At 30.6% G+C, this 24,115-nt stretch overlaps 1 protein-coding gene across 1 annotated transcript; it reads left to right on the top strand.

Moving 5' to 3' along the window:
* The first annotated feature begins 10,922 nt into the window (after positions 1–10,922).
* Positions 10,923–12,606, top strand: LOC106392562. The gene is made up of 3 exons (XM_013833370.1): positions 10,923–11,109; positions 11,215–11,425; positions 11,751–12,606. The coding sequence occupies exons 1-3, from the start codon at positions 10,923–10,925 to the stop codon at positions 12,604–12,606; spliced, it is 1,254 nt and encodes a 417-aa protein (XP_013688824.1).
* The last annotated feature ends 11,509 nt before the right edge of the window (positions 12,607–24,115 follow it).

The following is a 24,115-nucleotide window of genomic DNA, read 5'->3' as shown; positions in this document are numbered from 1 at the left end:
AACTCACGAATTATTGATATCGAATAACCAAAATAAATTGTTCAAAAAAAAAAAAACCAAAATAATAAGAATAAAGTTGCATTTTCTCAATTATTAAACAACATATCAATTATTAAACCATGCAAACTTTTACCAGGAAAAAAACATGCAAACTGTGAACTATAAGAGTAAACTAAAGCGACGCTGACTGCGTTTAGAGTTGGTCGTTTGAAAAGGACATTAAGTTGTAATCTAACTTAAATTAGAAAATATTACTTTAAACAAATCGATTAAGGAAAATACTTATAATCTCCTTTCTCAACACACATTCACTAAATGGATGGTTGGATTTGAATTTGGTTGAAAACATAACAACAATACTAGCACAAACCATTAAATTTTTGTTTTAATTGAAGAAAATGTACTATAGTTAAATGATGTGTGGATATTGCTGAATTTTTTTTTTGATATTGTTAGGAAAACCAATCTATACCTGTTAAGAAATTAACATATGCTGTTCAAAACTAAATGTAGTTTAGAACATTTTCTAAAATAAAGATTGACTCAAATGTAATTATGTACTATCTAAACAGAAAATAATTAAATTAACTCTATTTGGTCTAGTGGTTTAATTGAATATTCATTAATATTTATGTATTATGAGATATGAATTTTGAGTTTTTGAGATTGCTGTTTATTAACGATTATGTAAATTAATGAAAAAAATATTTACATGACATCTTTGGCATAGTGCAACTGAAATGGTCTCAGTGGCGGAGCCATGTGGTGGGAAGGGGGGTCAGTTGACCCACATCACTTCTACAAATAAATAATTTTAGCTTATGCACAATTGATTTTGGCTGGAACATTTGGTTGAAATCCTTTAGTTTGATCCCCCATGACACTAATTTGAACTTTTACTTTGACCCATCTTAAAATAATTTTAGTAATATTACATAATTTATACTAATAAAAGGGATCTTTTGAGGCTCCGTAGAGCGTCCACATCAGCAAAAAAAATTTCCCCCGAAAGATGACACGTGGCATAAAATATAGTTTTTCATTTTAATATTACTAATTTTCGAAAATTATAAATAATATGTAAACATACAGCATAAAAAATGGAAAAACTACATTAAACATATGTAAAATTACCATTTTTTCACTTAAAAAAAAGACGGCTTATCTTCATAATGTAACATTACCGTTTTATAAAAAAAAAACAAAAAAAAGTTATATATATTTTCGAAAATAATAAATATATGTAAACATACAACATAAAAAATAGAAATACTACATTAAACATATGTAAGATTACCATTTTACATTTTTATTGTTAAAAAATAATATGTAAACATACAACATAAAAAATGGAAAAACTACATTAAACATATGTAAGATTACCATTTTTCACTAAAAAAAAGACGGCTTATCTCCATAATGTAACATTACTATTTTGTAAAAAAAACATTATATATTAAACATTGCTGTTTTACATTAAAAATGAAAAAAAAAATTAAGATTTAAACATCTATCTTAACTATAAAATATAGATATTAACTAAATATAAAGTATAAGAAAGAGAAATACTCAATATATAGAAAAACAAATAATAATTAAATATTATAAATATATAAATATATGAATTATATATATAATAATAAGTAAATGCACAATTTTTAAAATATGGAAAGAGTACATTAAATATTAAACATCTATCTTAAAATGTAAAATATAGATATTAAGTAAATAAAAAGTATAAAAAAAAGAAATACACAACTTAAAAACAATGGAAAAAGTATATTAATATTTAAACATCTATCTTAAAATGTAAAATATAGATATTACGCAAATAGAAAGTATAAGAAAAGAAAATACACAATTTAAAAAATTGAAAAAGTACATTAGTATTTAAACATCTATCTTAAAATGTAAATTTATATAGAGCGTCCACATCAGCAAAAAAAACTTCTTCTGAAAAATGACACATGGCATAAAATATAGTTTTGCATTTTAATATTACTAATTTTCAAAAATTATAAATAATATGTAAACATACAACATAAAAAATAGAAAAACTACATTAAACATATGTAAAATTACCATTTTTCACTTAAAAAAAAAGACAGCTTATCTTCATAATGTGACATTACCGTTTTATAAAAACAAAAACAAAAAAAACATTATATATAATTTCAAAAATAATAAATATATGTAAACATACAACATAAAAAATGGAAATACTACATTAAACATATGTAAGATTACCATTTTATATTTTTATTTTTAAAAAATAATATGTAAACATACAACATAAAAATGGAAAAACTATATTAAACATATGTAAGATTACCATTTTACATTTAAAAATAACAATAATATGTAAACATACAACATAAAAAAATGGAAAAACTACATTAAACATATGTAAGATTACCATTTTTCACTAAAAAAATGGCTTATCTCCATAATGTAACATTATCATTTTATAAAAAAAGAAAAAAAAACATAAATATAACTATTTGACTATTTGTCCAAGTTCTTCTATTAAACATTGCCGTTTTACATTAAAAATGAAAAAAAAAACATTAAGATTTAAACATCTATCTTAAAATATAAAATATAGATATTAACTAAATATAAAGTATAAGAAAGAGAAATACTCAATATATAGAAAAAAATAATTAAATATTATAAATATATGAATTATATATACAATAATAAGTAAATGCACAATTTTTAAAATATGGAAAGAGTACATTAAATATTAAACATCTATCTTAAAATGTAAATATAGATATTAAGTAAATAGAAAGTATAAAAAAAAGAAATACACAACTTAAAAACAATGGAAACTGTACATTAAGATTTAAACATCTATCTTAAAATGTAAAATAGAGATATTAAGTAAATAGAAAGTATAAGAAATGGAAATACATATACAGAAAAATAAATAATAAATAAATATATAATATATGAATTACATATATAATAATAAGTAAATACACAATTTAGTTTTAAAAATGGTAAATGTTCTTTAAGCATTAAACATCTATCTTAAAATGTAAAATATATAATATAAGTAAATACACAATTTAAAAAAATGGAAAAAGTACATTAAGATTTAAATATCTATTTTAAAATATAAAATATAGATATTACTTAAATAAAAAATATAAGAAATGAAAATAAACATTTTAAAAAATGGAAAAAGTACATTAAGATTTAAACATCTATCTTAAAATGTACATCCATCTTAAAATGGTAGTAAATTATATAAAAAGGGAATCTATACTAATAAAAGAGACCTTTTGAGGCTCCGTAGAGCATCCACATCAGCAAAAAAAACTTCTTCTGAAAGATGACACGTGGCATAAAATATAGTTTTTCATTTTAATATTACCAATTTTCGAAAATTATAAATAATATGTAAACATACAGCATAAAAAATAGAAAAAAAAAATTAAACGTATGTAAAATTACCATTTTTTCACTTAAAAAAACGACGGCTTATCTCCATAATGTAACATTACCGTTTTATAAAAAAAAAACAAAAAACATTATATATAATTTCAAAAATAATAAATATATGTAAACATACAACATAAAAAATAGAAATACTACATTAAACATATGTAAGATTACCATTTTACATTTTTATTTTTAAAAAATAATATGTAAACATACAACATAAAAAATGGAAAAACTACATTAAACATATTTAAGATTACCATTTTTCACTAAAGAAAAGACGGCTTATCTCCATAATGTAACATTACTATTTTGTAAAAAAAACATTATATATAATTTCGAAAATAATAAATAATATGTAAACATACAACATAAAAAATGGAAATACTACATTAATCATACGTAAGATTACCGTTTTACATTTAAAAATAACAATAATATGTAAACATACAACATAAAAAAAATAGAAAAACTACGTTAAACATATGTAAGATTACTATTTTTCACTAAAAAAACGGCTTATCTCCATAATGTAACATTACAATTTTATAAAAAAAGAAAAAAACATAAATATAACTATTTGACTATTTGTCCAAGTTCTTCTATTAAACATTGCTGTTTTACATTAAAAATAAAAAAAAAACATTAAGATTTAAACATCTATCTTAAATATAAAATATAGATATTAACTAAATATAAAGTATAAGAAAGAGAAATACTCAATATATAGAAAAACAAATAATAAGTAAATATTATAAATATATAAATATATGAATTATATATATAATAATAAGTAAATGCACAATTTTTAAAATATGGAAATAGTACATTAAATATTAAACATCTATCTTAAAAATGTAAAATATAGATATTAAGTAAATAGAAAGTATAAAAAAAAAGAAATACACAACTTAAAAACAATGGAAAAAGTATATTAATATTTAAACATCTATCTTAAAATGTAAAATATAGATATTACGCAAATAGAAAGTATAAGAAAAGGAAATACACAATTTAAAAAAAATGGAAAAAGTACATTAGTATTTAAACATCTATCTTAAAATGTAAATCTATATAGAGCGTCCACATCAGCAAAAAAAACTTCTCCCGAAAAATGACACGTGGCATAAAATATAGTTTTTCATTTTAATATTACTAATTTTCAAAAATTATAAATAATATGTAAACATACAACATAAAAAACAGAAAAACTACCTTAAACATATGTAAAATGACCATTTTTCACTTAAAAAAAAGACAGCTTATCTTCATAATGTAACATTACCGTTTTATAAAAAAAACAAAAAAAACATTATATATAATTTCGAAAATAATAAATATATGTAAACATACAAAATAAAAAATGGAAATACTACATTAAACATATGTAAAATTACCATTTTACATTTTTATTTTTAAAAAATAATATGTAAACATACAACATAAAAAATGAAAAAATTACATTAAACATATGTAAGATTACCATTTTTCACTAAAAAAAAGAAGGCTTATCTCCATAAAGTAACATTACTATTTTGTAAAAAAAAACATTATATATAATTTCGAAAATAATAAATAATATGTAAACATACAACATAAAAAAATAGAAATACTAGATTAAACATACGTAAGATTACCATTTTACATTTAAAAATAACAATAATATGTAAACATACAACATAAAAAAATGGAAAAACTACATTAAACATATGTAAGATTACCATTTTTCACTAAAAAAACGGCTTATCTCCATGATGTAACATTATCATTTTATAAAAAAAGAAAAAAAAACATAAATATAACTATTTGACTATTTGTCCAAGTTCTTCTATTAAGCATTGCCGTTTTACATTAAAAATAAAAAAAAACATTAAGATTTAAACATTTATCTTAAAATATAAAATATAGATATTAACTAAATATAAAGTATAAGAAAGAGAAATACTCAATATATAGAAAAAAAAATAATAATTAAATATTATAAATATATGAATTATATATACAATAATAAGTAAATGTACAATTTTTAAAATATGGAAAGAGTACATTAAATATTAAACATCTATCTTAAAATGTAAATATAGATATTGAGTAAATAGAAAGTATAAAAAAAAGAAATACACAACTTAAAAACAATGGAAAATGTACATTAAGATTAAAACATCTATCTTAAAATGTAAAATAGAGATATTAAGTAAATAAAAAGTACAAGAAATAGAAATACATATACATGAAAATAAATAATAAGTAAATAATGTAAATATATAATATATGAATTATATATATAATAATAAGTAAATACACAATTTTGTTTTAAAAATGGAAATGGTTCTTTAAGCATTAAACATCTATCTTAAAATGTAAAATATATAATATAGGTAAATACACAATTTAAAAAAATGGAAAAAGTACATTAAGATTTAAACATCTATCTTAAAATGTACATCCATCTTAAAATGGTAGTAAATTATATAAAAATGGAAATACCACATTAAAAAAAAAATGTATAGTTTTACATCAAGAAAGTCCGTATAAAATTCATTATTCTATCAACATCAATCTCACACTATCAAGGAAAACTTCAAAGCACTCAAGCAAAAAAATGGTTCCACCATCAAAACTCTTGCCGTCCCAAAAACCTTTAATGACCTTGAAGGAGTTTTTTTATAACAACGAACTTTTTGTTAGTTGGATTCATTGTTGGGAAACTCGCAACTTCCAAAAGCCAAACTTATTCATGGGAATTGAATTGCTTTTTATATACTCAAAGGTATTCTTACAAATTTAATTTAATCTAATCCATAATTTTACTGTTAATATTCATACTAACTCTTTCATGATCACACCATTACAGTTAATAATCATTCAAGCGTTTATCCCGAAACACTTCTTTCCTCGCCGAATCAGGTATTGGTTCATGTTGGTTTAATATTGTTTTTGGTTTATTAACCGGTTTAGGATTGTCCTATTGTAAATATAATTTAAGTTGGTTTAACATATATTATGCTTAAAATAACTTTAATTAAATAATAGTAATATTATGCTTAAAATATATTTTTAGAGAGTTTTCAAATATAGTTTACAGAACATTATAGGTGATGAATTTAATTTATTAAATTCGTTTATTACTTAAAACTAAGTTTTTTTTAAAAACATACTGAGTTATAAATATCAATGCTGGATTGGTGAGTATAACATGAAGACAAAAAGATAAATATTTCATTTTCAAGATAAGAAATTCAGCTTTTATTCAGTTACTCAATATATAATATCTTAAATTATTTTTTAAAAGATATACATAATGTATATATATAGATTAATCTTCCAAACTTAAACTATTATATTATATATGAATAATGTTTTTGAATAAAAATAATTTTTGATTTAAAAAAAAAATAAAAACAACAAATGGTTATTTTCAAATAATGGATGTAATTTACATTATATTATCATTTAACAAGTATTAAATACGTTTTGATAAATCAATATTTTCTATTTCCAGAAAAAAAAAATTGTTAAACATCAATATCATCTAGGTTAAATCTAGGTTAAGTACACTAACATCAAAAATTCAAACATCACAAAAAATATTTACATAAACATTATAATACAATAATTTAATCAAAAAATACAATTAAAAAAAACAATATTCAAAAGAATTGTTATATACTTAATATAGGAAAAACAAAGATATTTTTGCTAAAATTGTACTTACATGGCCAAGGAGATCGACCATCTTTTTACGGATCGATCGATTGTTGAGCATGTGGTCGATCTGAAAATACTCTGCAGTTTAATTAAATATCTAAAATATTTATTACAACACTCAACAGATAGTTTTGCTACAGTGGATTCCCTCATTAATTTGGAATCTCGCTCATGGAATTTACAGGCAATCATGGCTCTAGTGGATCCTTCGGATGCAAAAATTATTGAAAGTATTCCTTTAAGTAGGAATCAGCTTGAGGATAGGAATGGATGGCATTTTACTAACAATGGAAAATACTCGGTCTAATCAGGTTATCAAGTGGAACGAGTATATCCTGATAAAGAAAAACCACCAGATTTTTATGGCCCCACAGTGGATATTCTTAAAGCCTTCTGCTGGAAAGTGCGGTGTCCCCCGAAAATAAAGCATTTCTTATGGCAAATTCTCTCAGGATGTATATCGGTAATGAAAAATCTAAAGGCAAGAGGGATACAAGGAGATATATGTTGTGCTCGATGCGGAGATCCGGAAGAATCAATAAACCATGTATTTTTTGAATGTCCCCCGGCACGGTAAGTGTGGGCATTATCTAAGATCCCGTCATCTCCTAATATCTTTCCTATCACATCATTATTTGCTAATGTGGATCATCTTTTTTGGAGAGTTCAGCCAAAGATGGATGATCATCAGTTTGCATGGATTTTATGGTATATTTGGAAAGCCCGAAATAACAAAGTTTTTAGTAATCTGAATATTGATCCGAGGGACACTCTTCAATTAGCATAACTAGAATCATCACTTTAGGCAGAAGCACAGGTGAAAAATGACCCAACGAGGGGGCTTTCGGTACAGATCAGTCCTCCCCTAGCGACACCAGGTCGATGGTGCTTCGTAGATGGTTCATGGAAAGATAAGGACTCATTTTCAGGGCAAGGCTGGCATAGTACTTTACCGGGGTTTGATGGTCTGTTAGGGGCAAGGAATGTAAGAGCATGTCTTTCACCCCTCCATTCGGAGGTAGAGGCATTGATTTGGGCAATGAAATGTATGAAGAATTTAAGACAGTTTCAGGTAATGCTTGCAACAGATTGTTCTCAATTGGTGAAGATGGTTTCGGAACCAAAAGAATGGCCAGCATTCGAAAGCTATCTGGAAGACATCAAGCTTCTCAAAGGAAGTTTCCTCAACTCAGACATCGTCCATGTACCTCGGACGGCGAACCTTCGGGCGGATAGCTTAGCACGTAGTGCTAGGAAACAATCGTCCTTTGTCGCTCACATGGATGCGGAGTTACCGATTTGGTTTACAGAGTCAATATGAGTCTGTAAATGTTTTGCTGTCAAAAAAAAAAAAAAAAACAAACAAACAGATAGTTTTGCTAAATATGATAACCAGGTAGCCAACAAAATTACAAAAAAATATTTAAATAGTAAAAAATATGTTAATTTAAGGTGTTAAAATTTAAAAATAAATTTTAATTATGACATGCATCTTAACATTTATATAAATATATATCATAACCTAAATATAAATAATTTAAAAACTTAAATTAGAAAAAATAAAAATCCCAGGCGTAGCCCGGGTTAATCTCTAGTCTATATTATAATAGTTGAGTTTTTCTCACTCCTGAAGATATCCACGTCAACGACTCCTTTATTATTGTGGGTCCCACAACTTCTGAGCATTGAAACGTAAAATCAAAAATATATTACCAAAGTAGAAAAATGTACATATCTTCTATCTCCATTCCCTCTCTCGAGACCAAAATTCATCTTTCTTCTCGGCATCTTCACCGCCGGCGTGTGGGTCGTGTAGTTGGGAGGGATTTGCTTCCTTTACTTTGTTTTCGTGAAGGGCATCATCGGTGTCGGAATTTCGCTCTCTTGGCCGTAGAGGTGTGGAAGAAGCAAAGCGGCGTGGCGGAGAAAAAGACGACAATGGATCTCAGATCTTGACTTCTCTAGCTAAGATCCCGTTCGAGGACGACGGGGGAGATGAGATGTCGACGGTTTCTAGGATTTATGCGGAACAAGGCTTGACGGAGCTCCGGTTTGTGTTAGACTGGGTTTGGAGGGTAGACGGTGGTTTCAAGCAGAGCAGCTGTAGACATTTGTCCTGGCGTATTAGGAGCTCCGATGATGTTGTCGGATGACTTCTTCGGGTCGCACCCCTCGACGTCCTAAGGAGTGACCATCGGAGAGGTGTTGATTGAACGGAGATGACGACTTAACCGCCCGTGACGGGGAGAGGTAAAGATTCAAATCAAGGCGGCGGGGTTGCTAGAGGACAGCTCTCTGTCGTTTAGATCTAGGGTTTTCTGCCTAACCGGTTTAATCTGGTTTAGTTCTAGATTATTTTTGGTTTTTTCACCCAATTCTGAAATTAGTTTTGGTTTTTTCACCCAAGATTTTTACCCGGTTTAGGGTACGATAATATATATAATTTTTGTTGTAAAAAAAAAATATATATATATAATTAAAAAAAAATCAACGTAAAATCCCTAACTTTTTGTCACTCTGCTTCCTCTCAAGTCTATTGTCGCTGGTTTACGAAAACAATATCGAGAGTTCCTTCAGCCAAACAAAGAATAAAAGGTGGGTAACAAGCTGGAGATGGATCAGACGCAGATGCGCAGAAAGAGAACCCACTAAAAATAGTTATACATGAACTATACGAGTCATCAACAACCATGGCTATAGGAACTTCAGACCAGGAAAATATTGGAACTTGACTTGAAGTCTTGAATCATGGCACTAAACCTCCACAAGAATCATTATCTTTTTCTAAAAAAATGACAGATTTCTCATGAAGAGTTTTCAGTAGCCAAGTATCAGTAAATCCAAATTGCATAACAAGTTTTATATACATGTCGTTATACTTTGCTGAAGCCACGTATTATATGATCCTACATAATTTATCGGAAATAGTAAATTGTGATAACAATAAAGTAGCATATCTCAAACCAACTGAGAGCTCGAGACTCGATAAATTAGACCACTATGTATATTGAGTTAGTTCAGATCACAAACAGAGTCTATAATTGGAAACAACTTTAGCGTTCCCACTATACTACAGAAAACGTAACGTTATTCGTGACCTTTAGAAATTTCATAATTACAGGCCAATGAAAAATTATACTTAACATCCAACTTTACTAGGCATGCAAAAAGAATAAGTAAAATTAAATCAAAAGTCCAAACATGCAGGAGGCCTATAAGCTGGGTCACATAAAAAGAAATGTCTTAATCTTAGCATTAAGAAGGTCCAATGTTATAAAAGTTAATAAGTTATGCCACTAGGATCAACATAAGAACCTTACAAATATTAATCAACTTTTGAGTTTAAGAGGCTGAAAGCTGAGACACGTCCTCTTTCTGAGCTTGGTATGCTCTATGTATGGTATGGACCAAAAACACAAACAAAAACATGCAACATATTAAGCAAAATCTTAAAGGGGTTTTGCAAAATTGACTCAAAACATGAAGTCAACCACAAAAGTAACCTATGTTTTTTTGAATTTTTCTTTTTCACTATTCACCCCACAAGTTCACATTATTTACGAATATGCCATTAGCTTTCCTTTTTTTTCGAAATGACATTTTTACTCTCTCAACCTCATCATCTTCTTGTATATACAAGATTGTCATTGCCATCAATACATCAACCAGTCGATAAGAAAAAAGATCTCTTCTCCTCAATAGTCGATAAGATCAGACAGCGGGCAAAAGGATGGAAAAACCGGTTCCTATCCTCAGCTGGGAAAATGACATTGTTGAAGAGTGTGCTATCTCCCATGCCCAACCACGCAATGCAATGTTTCAAACTCCCATTATCTCTATGCAAGAGGATCCAATCTGTGTTGACTCGCTTTTGGTGGGACTCTAATACAGGAGAGAAGAAGATGTCATGGATAGCCTCGACTACAATGACCAAATCAAAAAAGGATGGAGGTTTGGGATTCCTTGATGTCCAATGTTTCAATGACGCGCTTCTTGCTAAACTCAGATGACGTATCCTAGAATCCCCAACATGCTTGCTACCTCGTGTACTCAAAGGCAAATATTGCCAAGACCAAGATTTCATGCAAGTCTCAGCTCCTAGCTCCTGCTCTCATGGATGGAGAGGAATACTTATAGGAAGAGATCTCCTAAAAGAACAACTAGGATGGGCGATTGGTAATGGCGAAAAGGTATTGGCTTGGGATGATGCTTGGCTCTCATTACTAGCACTGGAGTGTCCCGTGGGACCAGTCCCTGAGGATGAAAGGTCCCTGAAAGTCTCAGATTTGATCTCGACTGAAACCAAAGAATGGAGCTGCCAGAAGATCGAAAGGCATTTCCCCCTACTCCGAAATGATATCTTAAGCATCAAGACCAGTAAATGGGGGGGGGGGGGGGGGAGAAGACAAACAAGTCTGGCTTCGACATAAATCTGGATCCTATACTACCAAGACATGATACTATACGGCGATTGAAAAGCAACAAAACAACTCTGATCAGAACCCCATAGTAGCTCAGGACTTGCTAAAAGAGGTATGGAAACTAACTACCTCTCCAGAGCTAAAATTGTTCATTTGGAAGATCATACACAGAGCACTACCAGTTGGAGATAGACTAGAAGCTAGACAAGCCCTATCAGGTACCAAATGTATTCACTGTGAGGGTCACGAAACTATCTCCCATCTATTTTTCCAATGTCCCTACGCGCTAAAAGTATGGGAATTGGTACCTTTCTCTGGTGGGTTCAACCCAATGCCTCTGAACACTTTCGATCTGGAATGGAAAAGGCTACTCCTTACAGTTGTTCTCCCTCCTGTGGGTCTTGGAAACGGGTCTCTAGCCCCCTGGATCATATGGGCCATATGGACGACAAGAAATCACAAACTGTTCCAAAACAGGAACTTTTCCGCTCCGGAAACTGTTACCAAAGCTATTTGTGATGCAAAGGAATGGCTAGCAGCCCAATTACCTGTGCAAGCTACTGATCATCATTTAAAGCCCCAGCAGAACGTTTTGACGGCTGAGGTAATCTGTAAATCAGATGCGGCGTGGAAGAAGGAACTACAGGCAGTGGGTCTTGCTTGGAGCTTCTACCGACCCCAAAAGGAGCGAATTAGCTCCCATAATCAACCAGCAGCGTATGTGACTTCGTCCCTCATGGTAGAAGGTCTACCACTATGTGCAGCGATGGAACAAGCCATTGCCCTACAGATGAAACGTGTGGACTTTGAATCGGACTCCCTGCAACTGGTGATGGCAATTGCTGATGGATCAAGCTTCTCAGATCTCCATGGCATTCTCTCTGATATCTATCTCTTGTCAATTTCCTTTGATTCTGTCTCTTTTAGATTTTCTCGGCGAGAGTCCCTCTGTTTTGAGGACTCTGTTGCAAAGAAGACCCTCTTAGACTTTGCGTTGACCCAAACCATTGAACCGGTTTTGGTCTAATTAAATGAAAATTTCGCCGGTGCACAAAAAAAAATCAATACATCAACCACCATGAACAACCAATTTGAAGCTCTTAATGCACCTCAATCGATTTACACTTCTTCTTTGTCAATTCTTATCAACTAAAAACAACATTTCTTTCACTTTCTCTCCATATTCATTCAAAAAAATTCCAAGATTTTGATTCTAAAATTTTATGGTTAATAGAGCCACTGAAGCTTGTGATTCTTGGTGGGTCACTTTTGTTTAAGATTCTAGGTGCTTGGAAAATACTTATGTGTGCTAAACAAGTTATCTGATGCAGGACTTTTCAAGGGTCCAAGATCAAATCAATGTAGTATAAAAGATTGTCGAACCAAGCCTAGGTGATTCTAAAGCAAAGAGAATGCAAGTTCATGCTTAAGCTAAGTGTGATCCGGTTTTAAAGATGGTATGAACTAAGAACTAATAAGCTAATGCAATAAAGTAATGATCTTTCTTTCTCAATTTGAAGCAAGAGGACTCATGGGGCTAGGCATTTGATCTCGGGTGATGTAGATCCAATCTAAGGGTGGCAAGGTATCAATCAAACACTTTCCTTATGCCTAGACACTAAGCTAAACAAGCTCTATCTCTAGATGAATGTTCTTTTGGTAAAGCAACTCAAGCATCTAATATCTTAGGTTGAATGTTACTAAAGCAAACATGGAGAACAAGTCCAATAGCAATCTTAACTCCTTTAGCAACTAATATCTTAGGTAAAGCAAGCTAAAAGCATTGAAGAGTTGGTTCAGGCATTTCATCATACACCTTGTGGGCAGGAAATGCCTAGATATCTATTTTAGTATGATCAAGGCTAAAATAGCATTGAGAACCCTCAACAAGCAAGGAAACAAGTAAATCTAACACTAAACACCCTAGATCTTCTCTAATCACCCTTAATCACCGTAGCCCATGAATCCAAGATTAGTCTACTCACTAATAGACATGAATAACCCCAAAACCATGGATGATTCAAGGTTAAACATGATTAGAGAGCTAGATAATCAAGCAAAGATAAGAAATTATGATCAAGATTAGATCTTTTTTCCAAAATGGCCTTTGATTTGATAGATAATAAGATAAGATCCCAACTTTGGGATTACAAGAGTATTTATATGTCCTTGGAAAACCTAATGGTTTCCTTCAGAAATTCTAAAATACCCTAAAAAGATGTCTAAAATCGCCAAAGTAAAACCCGCGACTCGGGTATAAGACATCAGTCGCAACCCGCGTCGTCCAACCCACGTCAGCTCCTCGTCCAGCTTCTGGTGAGGCCCCCCGGGTAAGCTAACCCGCGTCCATCTACCCGCGTCAGCCCTCTCGTCCATCTTCCTCTTCTCGCGCCCGGGTAAGGGAATCCGAGTTGGTCCAGCCCGCGTCAGGGTTGATATGCCTCCAGTAAATCGATCATAACTCCTCGAATACAGACCCAAATGACTTGAAACCACGTCCATTGGAAAGCTAACTCAATTTACTATGTCTTCCCAAAATATTAGCAACAGAAGAGATCTTTAAGACCTCCATCCATGATCATCTTTCACCCTTTTTCACCACAAATGTCTCTAAACACCTCCAAGAACTCCATAGCACACTCTAGCCTCTAATAAAGACTCATGTATGCAATGGACCCTAAAGATGTCTAATTCCTAATCTACATGATCATTATGTACAAGAAATGATGGTAAAACCATGTAAATATGCAAGATATCATTATCTCATTGTTTGAAACTATGAAATTGAGATTTTTTCCTGATATGTTCGTCCAGACGACTTACAGGAAAGTCTTCTGGCTGTAGACGACTTACCTGGAAGTCGTCTGGTCAATGCAGAGGTTAGTTTTGCAATTGAATTTTAATTTATTTTTTCTAGACGACTTACAGGTTAGTCGTCCACCTTTGTTTGATAAAAGAAAAATCGAGACGACTTACATGTAAGTCGTCTAGGGAAAACGAGTTAGTTTTGCATTTGACCGGAATGTGTCAGAAATTTGACTTTTCCTGGACGACTTACAAGTTAGTTATCCAGTAGAAAATTAAAAAAATATTTTTTTTTTTCTAGACGACTTACATGTATGTAATCTCAGGTTAGTTTTGCAATTGAAATATTAAACAAAAAAGATTTTTTTCTAGACGACTTACTTGGAAGTCGTCCGTCTGACGACTTACATGTAAGTCGTCCAGGATTTTATTCAGAGATTCTGGTCAAACCTTGCTTATCTTGGACGACTTACAGATTAGTCGTCTAGGAAAAAAACTCGAGACAACTAATGTGTAAGTCGTCTAGAAAAAAAAATTTGTTTAATAATTCAATTGTAAAACTAACGTGAGACGACTTACAAGTTAGTCATCTATAAAAAACAAAATATTAATTTTTTTAATTTTCTACTGGACGACTAACTTGTAAATCGTCGAGGAAAAGTCTAATTTCTGACACATTCCGGTCAAATGCAAAACTAACCTGTTTTCCTTAGACGACTCTCTATTTTTTTTTTTATCAGACAAAGGTAGATGACTAACCTGTAAATCGTCTAGGTTAAAAATCAATTGCAAAACTAAACTAAATGGACAACTTCTAGGAAGTCGTCCAGACGACCTCCGTGGAAGTCGTCTGCGTCAATGTTTAATAAACTTTCATTTTCTCTAAACCTATAAAGACTTTTTAATATTTTTTGTTAATTCATGTATATTAGTCAATATTAGGGCTACTGAATGAAATTTATAACTTAATTGGTGATATTTATGAGGTTACCAACATTCACGTTAATTAAAGTTTCTACCTTATCCGAGAAGACTTCCGTGGAAGTCTTCTACGCTAGTTCTTAAGTGTTCTACGCTAGTTTTTGAATAACTTGTATATTTAAGAGTGATAAGTAACTTCAAGATATGTAAAACTGATATATTCAAAATATGTTTTCTCCCTTAGTTTTACTAAATTTGACTAAGTTTTTCAACACAAACTTGTAAGAAATGTGATATGCTTTGACTAGTTACTATTGTTTGTTTCCTTCTCTTAAGTATTATTGTTATAGACACCAATGATGATTATTGTTATGAGTTGGAAGAAGAGTTAAAATGCTTCTTAAAACGTTGTATCAATATGAGGCTACCAACATTCTTGTTTATTAAGATGGGAAGAAGGCCATTGGAGTTTATTTTTGCATATGGGAGATCCGAAGATAAAAAAAGGCTATTGAAGTATATTATTTCATTGATTAGTAAATGTGTAAACACATTGTTAGCACATATATTACATATTGGGAAACATTATTACTGATTTTACAAAAAAATCAGAACTAAAAGAGTAGACATGCAAATCAAAAAACAGACCACAAACAATACTATTATAAATCATTTATCTACAAAGACAAGCTTGGACTCCACTTGATATGGAAGAAGACTTCGTCAGAAGACTTCCAGGAGGTCCAGACGACTTCCTGGAAGTCGTCTGGAAGACTTCCTGGAAGTCATCTGGAAGACTTCCTGGAAGTCGTCTAGCGCATTATATTTTAGACGACTAACAGGTAAGTCGTCCTAGAAGTCTTCCAGATCTGAAAAACCTGCATATCAAATCCAGATCTAAAAAATCTGCATATCAAAAAACGTTTAAATGACTTAAAAACATAAAAAAAATGAGTGGAAGATTAGATAAATCTACCTTTATAGAACACACAAAAATGCATATCTAAAATTAATAGATCTACCTTTAAATGAGTGGAAGATGAGAACCATATAACTAAAAACCTGCAAAGAAAAAGATAGATTAGTGAGAAAGACATGAGACAAAACTGAAAAATTCATATAAAGTTTCGTGTTTTCAAGTCAAAGAGATTAGAGTGGGTTAGGAAATTCATAAAAACTTACCAAAACGCTCAGATCTGTTATGAAAGGGAGAGACATGGGAGAAGACTCCATCAGACGACTTCCTGGAAGTCGTCTAGCGCATCATTATATTTTAGACGACTAACAGGTAAGTCGTCCCAGACGTCTTCCAGATCTGAAAAACATGCATATCCAAAAACGTTCAAATGGCCTAAAAGCAGAGAAAATGAGTGGAAGATTAGATAAATCTACATTTATAGAACACACAAAAAATACATATCTAAAATTGATAGATCTACCTTTAAATGAGTGGAAGATAAGAACCATGTGATGAAAAACCTGCAAAAACAAGATAAATTAGTGAGAAAGACATGAGACAAAAACCATAAATTGATATAAAGCTTAGTGTTTATAAGTTCAAAAAGATTAGAGAGCGGTTGAAGAGTTTTAGAATGATGAACATTACATTTTTTTGCAGTCGTTTGAGAGAAAGAGAGAGAATGTGTAACTTTTTTTTAAATATAGGAAGACAAAAAAACAATTAGGTTAAATATTTTTGATTCAGACGACTTCCTAAACGACTAACTTGTAAGTCACCCAGAAGACTTTAATATTTTTAGCGGGAAACAAAAATATTTTTAGCGGGAAACTAAAATAGAAGAAGTAAGTCGTATGGTTTAAATTATTTAAGTGGGAAAATAATTTTTTAAAAATTTTTAGACGGGAATATTTGGACGACTTACATGTCAGTCGTCTGGTTTAAATTATTTACCAGACGACTTACAAGTTAGTCGTCTAGACCCTAAACATAATCCCTAAACTTAAATAACTTACTAAACACTTCATAAAATCAAATTAAACATCAAAAATGTTTACTATACACAAAAATAAACAATTATAGGTAAAAATTTAATTTTTCAAAAAAACATTCAAGCTTTCCAAAATCTAACCCTAAGAATACATACAATACTACAATATATGTTTTCAAACCATAAAACCAAAGAATATCATGATTAACTACTTTCACTTATCTATGCTGAAAACTATTCAATTTTATTATATCTTAATTTACATTACTTAAGACTGTTTATAATTGCATGATTTTAATTTTTTATTTGTCAAAATATTTTTAAAAATATTTTTAAATTATTTTTAAAATCAACTACACTAGACGACTTCCAGCATCTCAGACGACTCAGACGACTTACTGGTGCTATCTATCTATCTATATATATAAAGTAGAATTTTCTCTCTTCTTATGACATGTGGAAGGGGAGTTTGTTGACATGTGTCCTTTTTTTTTGTTTTTTTACATTTTAGATCATTGTTCTTTTAGACTATTGCAATTTGCTTCATTATTTTCTAATTATGCACTATCTAATCCTTCTCACACTAACTATCATCATTTGAAGTTTAATAATCTATTTTATTGTTAAAAAAATTGCAAAACGAATAAAGAAATAAGTAAAAAAATATAAATGTATTTTAATATTTAATTTATTCACTGCTAAAAATAACATAAAATTTCGCTATTTTATTATTTTTTACTATTTTCTATTATTTCATTTACAACTATATTTATCTTAATATTAACAAAACTAAAGCAAAACACATAATCTAAATATAAAACCTCCATAATCATAGAGAAAAATCAAGAACGAAAATTAACTTACCCCACTTTATCATTGAGTGTCTTGCCCAGAACAATCAAAAGTCAGAAAAATGTAGAATGATAATCTTGAGATAAAACAATCGCTCGAACACAAAGGAGCGTGATCAAAGACCAATGCAAAGAACCAAGAAAGCGGGTTAGAGGAAAAATAATCAACAGAAGGCTAAAATCACCACGAAGCAGGAAGAGGCATACATAACGAACGATAAGGACAACCACTAGCTAAGAAGTAAGAATCACCTCACAAACTAAACAAGCACAAACAAGACGTCTATGCAAGTGAAGAACCACAAAACTCTGGATAGAAGGGACCAAAGCTCCAAGAGACTAATACCACACACTTATACTAAGGGAAGCAAGGGAAGAAGAAAACAACCTGAGTGAGGGAGAACGGAAGCCAACCCCCGAGAAACCAGAGCCCAGACTTGAGACCGGAAACAATCTTCCAAATCTACAGAGCATATTCGGAGGAGAACACTATCCAAATCTGGAGTGGCAAACATGGCGAAAGGGAAAGTCACCGAGACGCAAGCAACCATGAAAGTTGCAACGAGATGAGGGAACATCGATGGAAGGGTAGACAAAACGAAATCATTTAATCGCGGAGCCGTCCTCGAGTTATAGAAGTCAGATCACAAAAAACCATATCTTGAAAACTAAGACGAGAAGGGACTATCGATGGTAAGCCAACGACGAGGAAAAAAACTTCAAAGACGGCTAAACTCCGACCCAACCCAAGGAGATGCAGTTCCTAACATGAGCCGAAATCTAAGGAAAAAGAGGAGAAAAAGGTGAGGAAAAATAAGAGTACATATGTGAGTCTTTTTGGTGATGGCGAGAATCACAGCATAACGGAAAGGTAAACGAAATGCATAGATGGTGACGGTTCAACGTAAAATAATAGGGAGAGAGCACAAAACATTTTTAAAAAGTAATGTTCAAATAATTAGAAAAAATAGTAATTTTTACCCTGAAACTATTAGCCTTAAATTCAACAAATGCCTAAATGTAAAATTATTGAAATTCAATATGCATTACATCACAAACTCACTCCGCCACTAATAAGGTACTATTATGCCCACACCAACACACTATTAAAAAAAAACACATAATATATTAGCATATCACCTATTACTACATAACATAATAAAAATATCAAATAATGTTCTTAGCAAATAAAGACGATCACATAATTAGCTAGCTATATCATTCGAAAAATAATAATTAACAACAATAAAACAATTTATGAACTATTAAATGGTTTGTTAAAATATTTGGGTTATATAATAATAAAAGACGAAAACTAATTTTTAATAAAATGTTAAAATAAGTGATGATAAATCAATTTTGGTGCATTATTTTATTATGTTTTATGAGAAGAGAGAAAACTCAAATTTATTTGTATATATATAAATATATATGTATAAAATTTTATACTCTCTCCGTTTCATAAAATTAGATTTTTTAGTGTTTTCACACATATTAAAAAAATACATGAAATACATTAAATCACTATAATAAATGTATCATTTTCTGTAATTTTCAATTTTTAATAATTTTTAACCAATAGTGATTCAATAAAGTCAATTAATTTTTTTGAAAATCACAATTTTTTCATAGAAAATACAAAAAAATCTGTCTTTGTGAAACAATTTTTTAATGAAGCATCTAACTTAATGAAACGAAGAGAATATCACGTAAGGTATGCTTAATATTTATTATTCCCTCAGTTTCAGAATGATCCATGTTTAAAAAAAAAATTTTAAAAGACCTATATTTTACCTTTTTAATGTATGTAATAATGCAAATTGTAAATTTCAAAAACATTAATTGTATTTATTAAACTTTGACTGATTAAAAATCATATGAAATAGCTAAACAAGAAAAATAATGCATTTAACTATTTACTGAATTTTTTTAATAAATGTAAAAACTCTAAAATATACTCCCCCTGTTTCACTTTATTTGTCGTTTTAAGTTTATGCACACAGATTAAGAAAACATTTATTTTTGCATATTTTCAAAATAAAAACATCATTACCTATACATCTAACCATATTTCAACCAATAGATAAATAAAGTGGAGAATATTGTTATTAAATTTTGCACCGAAAACATAAAACGACACTTAAAATGAAACAAAATTTAACTTTAAAACGACAAATAATATAAAACGAAGGGAGTATATTATTTTGAAACGTAAGGAGTATTTAATAAAACTTAAAATTGACAGCCGTACAACAGATGTAGTGCAATAGTGGAATCTAAGAGCATGATTATTGGGGGGTTTTAGGGTGGAGTTCTTAGCGGAACATAAGAATCTGTCTCTTAACATTTAAATAAAAAAGTTAAGAATCGGTTCTTAAAACTCTTATTTAAGAATCAGTTCTTAATCTTTTTAGTTAAAAGTTAAGAGACGGGTTCTTATATTCCGCTAAGAACTCTACCCTAAGAACCCTCCAATAATCATGCTCTAACCTCAAACTAAAACACTCTTACGTAGGTTACGTTTATTTTTTCTTTTGAAAGAGGGTTTACTGTTACATTTTTTTCTCCTTAAGAACTCTTTTTTTTTTGTGCAAATGTTAAAATTCATACTATTTTTTAGGTTTTTACATTGTTGCAAAAAGAACTTATTACATGGAGAAAAATAAAGGGGAGAAGAAGGATCAAGAACAGGTTACATGCTAACTAAAAGGATCGACAAACCAAAAATAAAATTCGAGCAGCGAGTGAGCTTGAGAGGGATCCCGGGGAAGAGATAGTAAGTAGTCCGTCACGCAGAGATCGGTCCACCAACTCTTACGTTACGTTATTTTTCCTTAAAGAACTTTCTATGTCGCTATCCATATTTCTGTTCTGTTTGTTTTCTTGTTTTAGGGCCCATATTACGGATTGTCCGAACATCAACGTATTAACGTTCTTCATATATATTAAATACTAGGTGTTTTCCTCCACCATGTGCAGTAAAATGTTTTTTAAATCTAATTTATATTTAAAAATAAATTTTATTAAATATTATAGATTTTACTACTTTTTTACTAATATTTAGTATAAATTTGATATATATATATATATTAAATCAATTTGTATAAAACTAATAAAAATAATATAAAATTGTATAATTATCGAATATTTAACCTAAAGAATATTATAAAATTTGTAGATATATAAGACTAATGATCTTACGATTAGATATTTAAATTTTTTAAAAATTGTAGATTGAAAACTTTAGTAATACAAATTGTATAAGTATACAAAATAATAATATTTCGAAATTTGAAATGTTATATATGAATATATTTATTTTATAGATTATGTATGAACTATTACCATATTTTAAAAAAGTTTACCAAAAACAAATATCAATATTAAATGTAATATATGAATTATTACCATATTCTAATAAGTTTGCCAAAAATATAAATCAACATTAAATGAAATTATCCATGTCATATTTTTCCGGAAGCCATGTCATCAATTTTAGTAGCTTGTATAAGTATACAAAATAATAATATTTCAAAATTTGAAATGTTATATATGAATATATTTATTTTATAGATGATGTATGAGATATTACCATATTTTAAAAAAATTTACCTAAAAGAAATATCAATATTAAATGTAGTATAGAATTATTATCATATTTTAATAAGTTTGCCAAAAATATAAATCATCATTAAATGAAATTATCCATGTCATATTTTTCCGGAAGACATATCATCAATTTCAATAGTCATGTCATATTTGTTTTGTGAAATTGATTATAGAAAATACATGTGGCAAAATCACTTGGCAAATATAGTCTACGGATATTATAAATTTATTGCTTCCTTTGGTCTGCTTGGCCAATGAATAATTTATCCTTTATTTGTGTTTCTGGTCAATACTCTAGCTAGTGGTTGCTGTTATCACCCGGACCCCACATTGGAGTTCAGCTACGGATTAGGTTTGATGGCTAATAGAAAAAGATAAGTAGAAATGTACAATAATATCAAGTCGTATTTTTGAAAGTGAAAGTCTATTTTAACGTTTTATATTTTCATAAAATACTTGGTTATATGCCAAGGACGGTCCCACCTGGTAATATAGGTTCAGATTCACCCGATGAATATAAATATTTTATATTTTAATATTACCTAGCTAAAGTGGTATAATATTTAGAAAGTGAATCGACCAAAGTATGAAGGCATTGGTGTGATGACGCGTCAGGTACATTTTTCTTTATATTTTCCCTCTTGGTCCCATAGTCGAAAATTTCAGTCCGTAATCTTCGAAGTGTTCAACGCACAAGACCCAACGCGCCTCCCAAAAATTTTCTCTCAACCCTAATCACCTTCGTTCTCGAATCGTCGACTTCATCCAGCTTCTCCGGCGCCGTTAGACGGTGTGAGAGGGCCACTTTCATCCCGCGAAGTCCATCTCCACCTTTTCCCTCTGCTACTACTCTCTTCGTCTATCCTCCTTGCTCGGTCTTCTGGATCTGTAGGATCTCCTCCTCCGGATAGTCGGGTATCAGAGGCGTCTCTGGTTCCTCTGGAACTCCAGCGAGGCTAGTCAAGTCCGGGTTATCATAGGGAGCCTTGGGTCTTCCGGTAGACGCTGATTGCGCTCGATCTGGGTCAGATCTGAGATCCGAGACACGCCGGAGCGACGGACGCGTCGCTGTCGTTCTCGTTCCTGCCTCGCCGTCTCGCTCCAGTCAGCTTCCTCTAACGACTTGCTCCCAGGTTTCGTAGAGCTCCTCCTCTCAGTCTGAGTGAACTGTGGTAGCGACGTGTACCACTGAGGACCTCTGTCCCTTAAGCCAAGAATCAACAACCATGACGGTCTTACGGTAATCGTTTGGCTCATCTTCTTGCTCCCGATCTTTGTTTAGTAGGGTTTTGAGGACAACCCGTAGTCAGGAGTCAACTGCATCTAGCCGGAGCCTTCATCTACCAGTTGAGTCGTCTGTTTTCAAGGAGCTTATATACTCCTTCTGTGCTTCATTCCCGTGTTTCCTTTGCTCCGACAGCCTCTCTGATGTAACATCGCTGTCTCTACCGTTCTTATGTGTCGCGTGACCGGAGGGAGCCAGCTTAGACCGCCTACGCTTGACCGTAACTCGGGCTTCATTTTATGCGGTATTGACTCGGGATTGCTTCTCTGTACTCTGTCGAGATAGCTAAGGTTTGATCGGTCGACGTCCTCCTCCAGTGGTGCGCCGGGGTGTTTGCCAGCCACCGCCGTTGAAGCCTGCTGGAGCCACTTCGATGAGTGTTCGGCTGCAAACCTCTTAAAGCTATACTCTTGCTTGCTAGTCAATCCATATAAGTGCATTGGTTTAGGGATTTTAAATTGTTGTTTTTCTTGTGCTAGTTTAATCTATTAACTTCATGCTTTCCATTGTTTGGAAGTTTGGACTTAATTTTTAGGTTCTTAGGAATTTTTTTTTAACTTTTTGCGGTCCTTAAGAATCAAATTAGCTGTCAAAGCAAGCTATAGCTGCAAGCTTCTTTTAACCAAATCATCATTCCTAGTAATGAAATTTACAATTTAGCAAAAAAAAAATAGTCGAAAATTTGTTTTGAAAATCCTTTAATGCTTTAGTGGAATATATTAACCGTACCTCTAATATTGTGTTACTTCATTTAAAAATACAAACAGTAACTTTCTAATGAATATTATATAATTAAAAAAATAAAAAATAAAATCATTAATTCATAATGATTTACTGCAAAAAACTAGAGTAAAAATACAAATCTTATTTTTATTCACTATAGAGTAAAAAAAATTAGAAAATATTTTATTGCAAACTCCATTAATTTAGAGTATAAAATGAAATAGAATTAAAGATGCTCTGAATACTAATATATATATATATATATAATATAGAGTTTAATGTATACTGAACTTTTCCTATCAAAGGCTTATGTATATCGAGTTTTAATAAGAGAGATGTGCACTAGATTTAAAATGATTTATATTTAAAATTTTGCACCCAAAATGTATTTTG

The sequence above is a fragment of the Brassica napus genome, chromosome C4, assembly GCF_020379485.1.
Source record: "Brassica napus cultivar Da-Ae chromosome C4, Da-Ae, whole genome shotgun sequence".
Lineage (NCBI taxonomy): Eukaryota > Viridiplantae > Streptophyta > Magnoliopsida > Brassicales > Brassicaceae > Brassica > Brassica napus.
The sequence above is the reverse complement of the archived record's forward strand: the minus strand, read 5'-3'. Positions and strand labels throughout refer to the sequence as shown.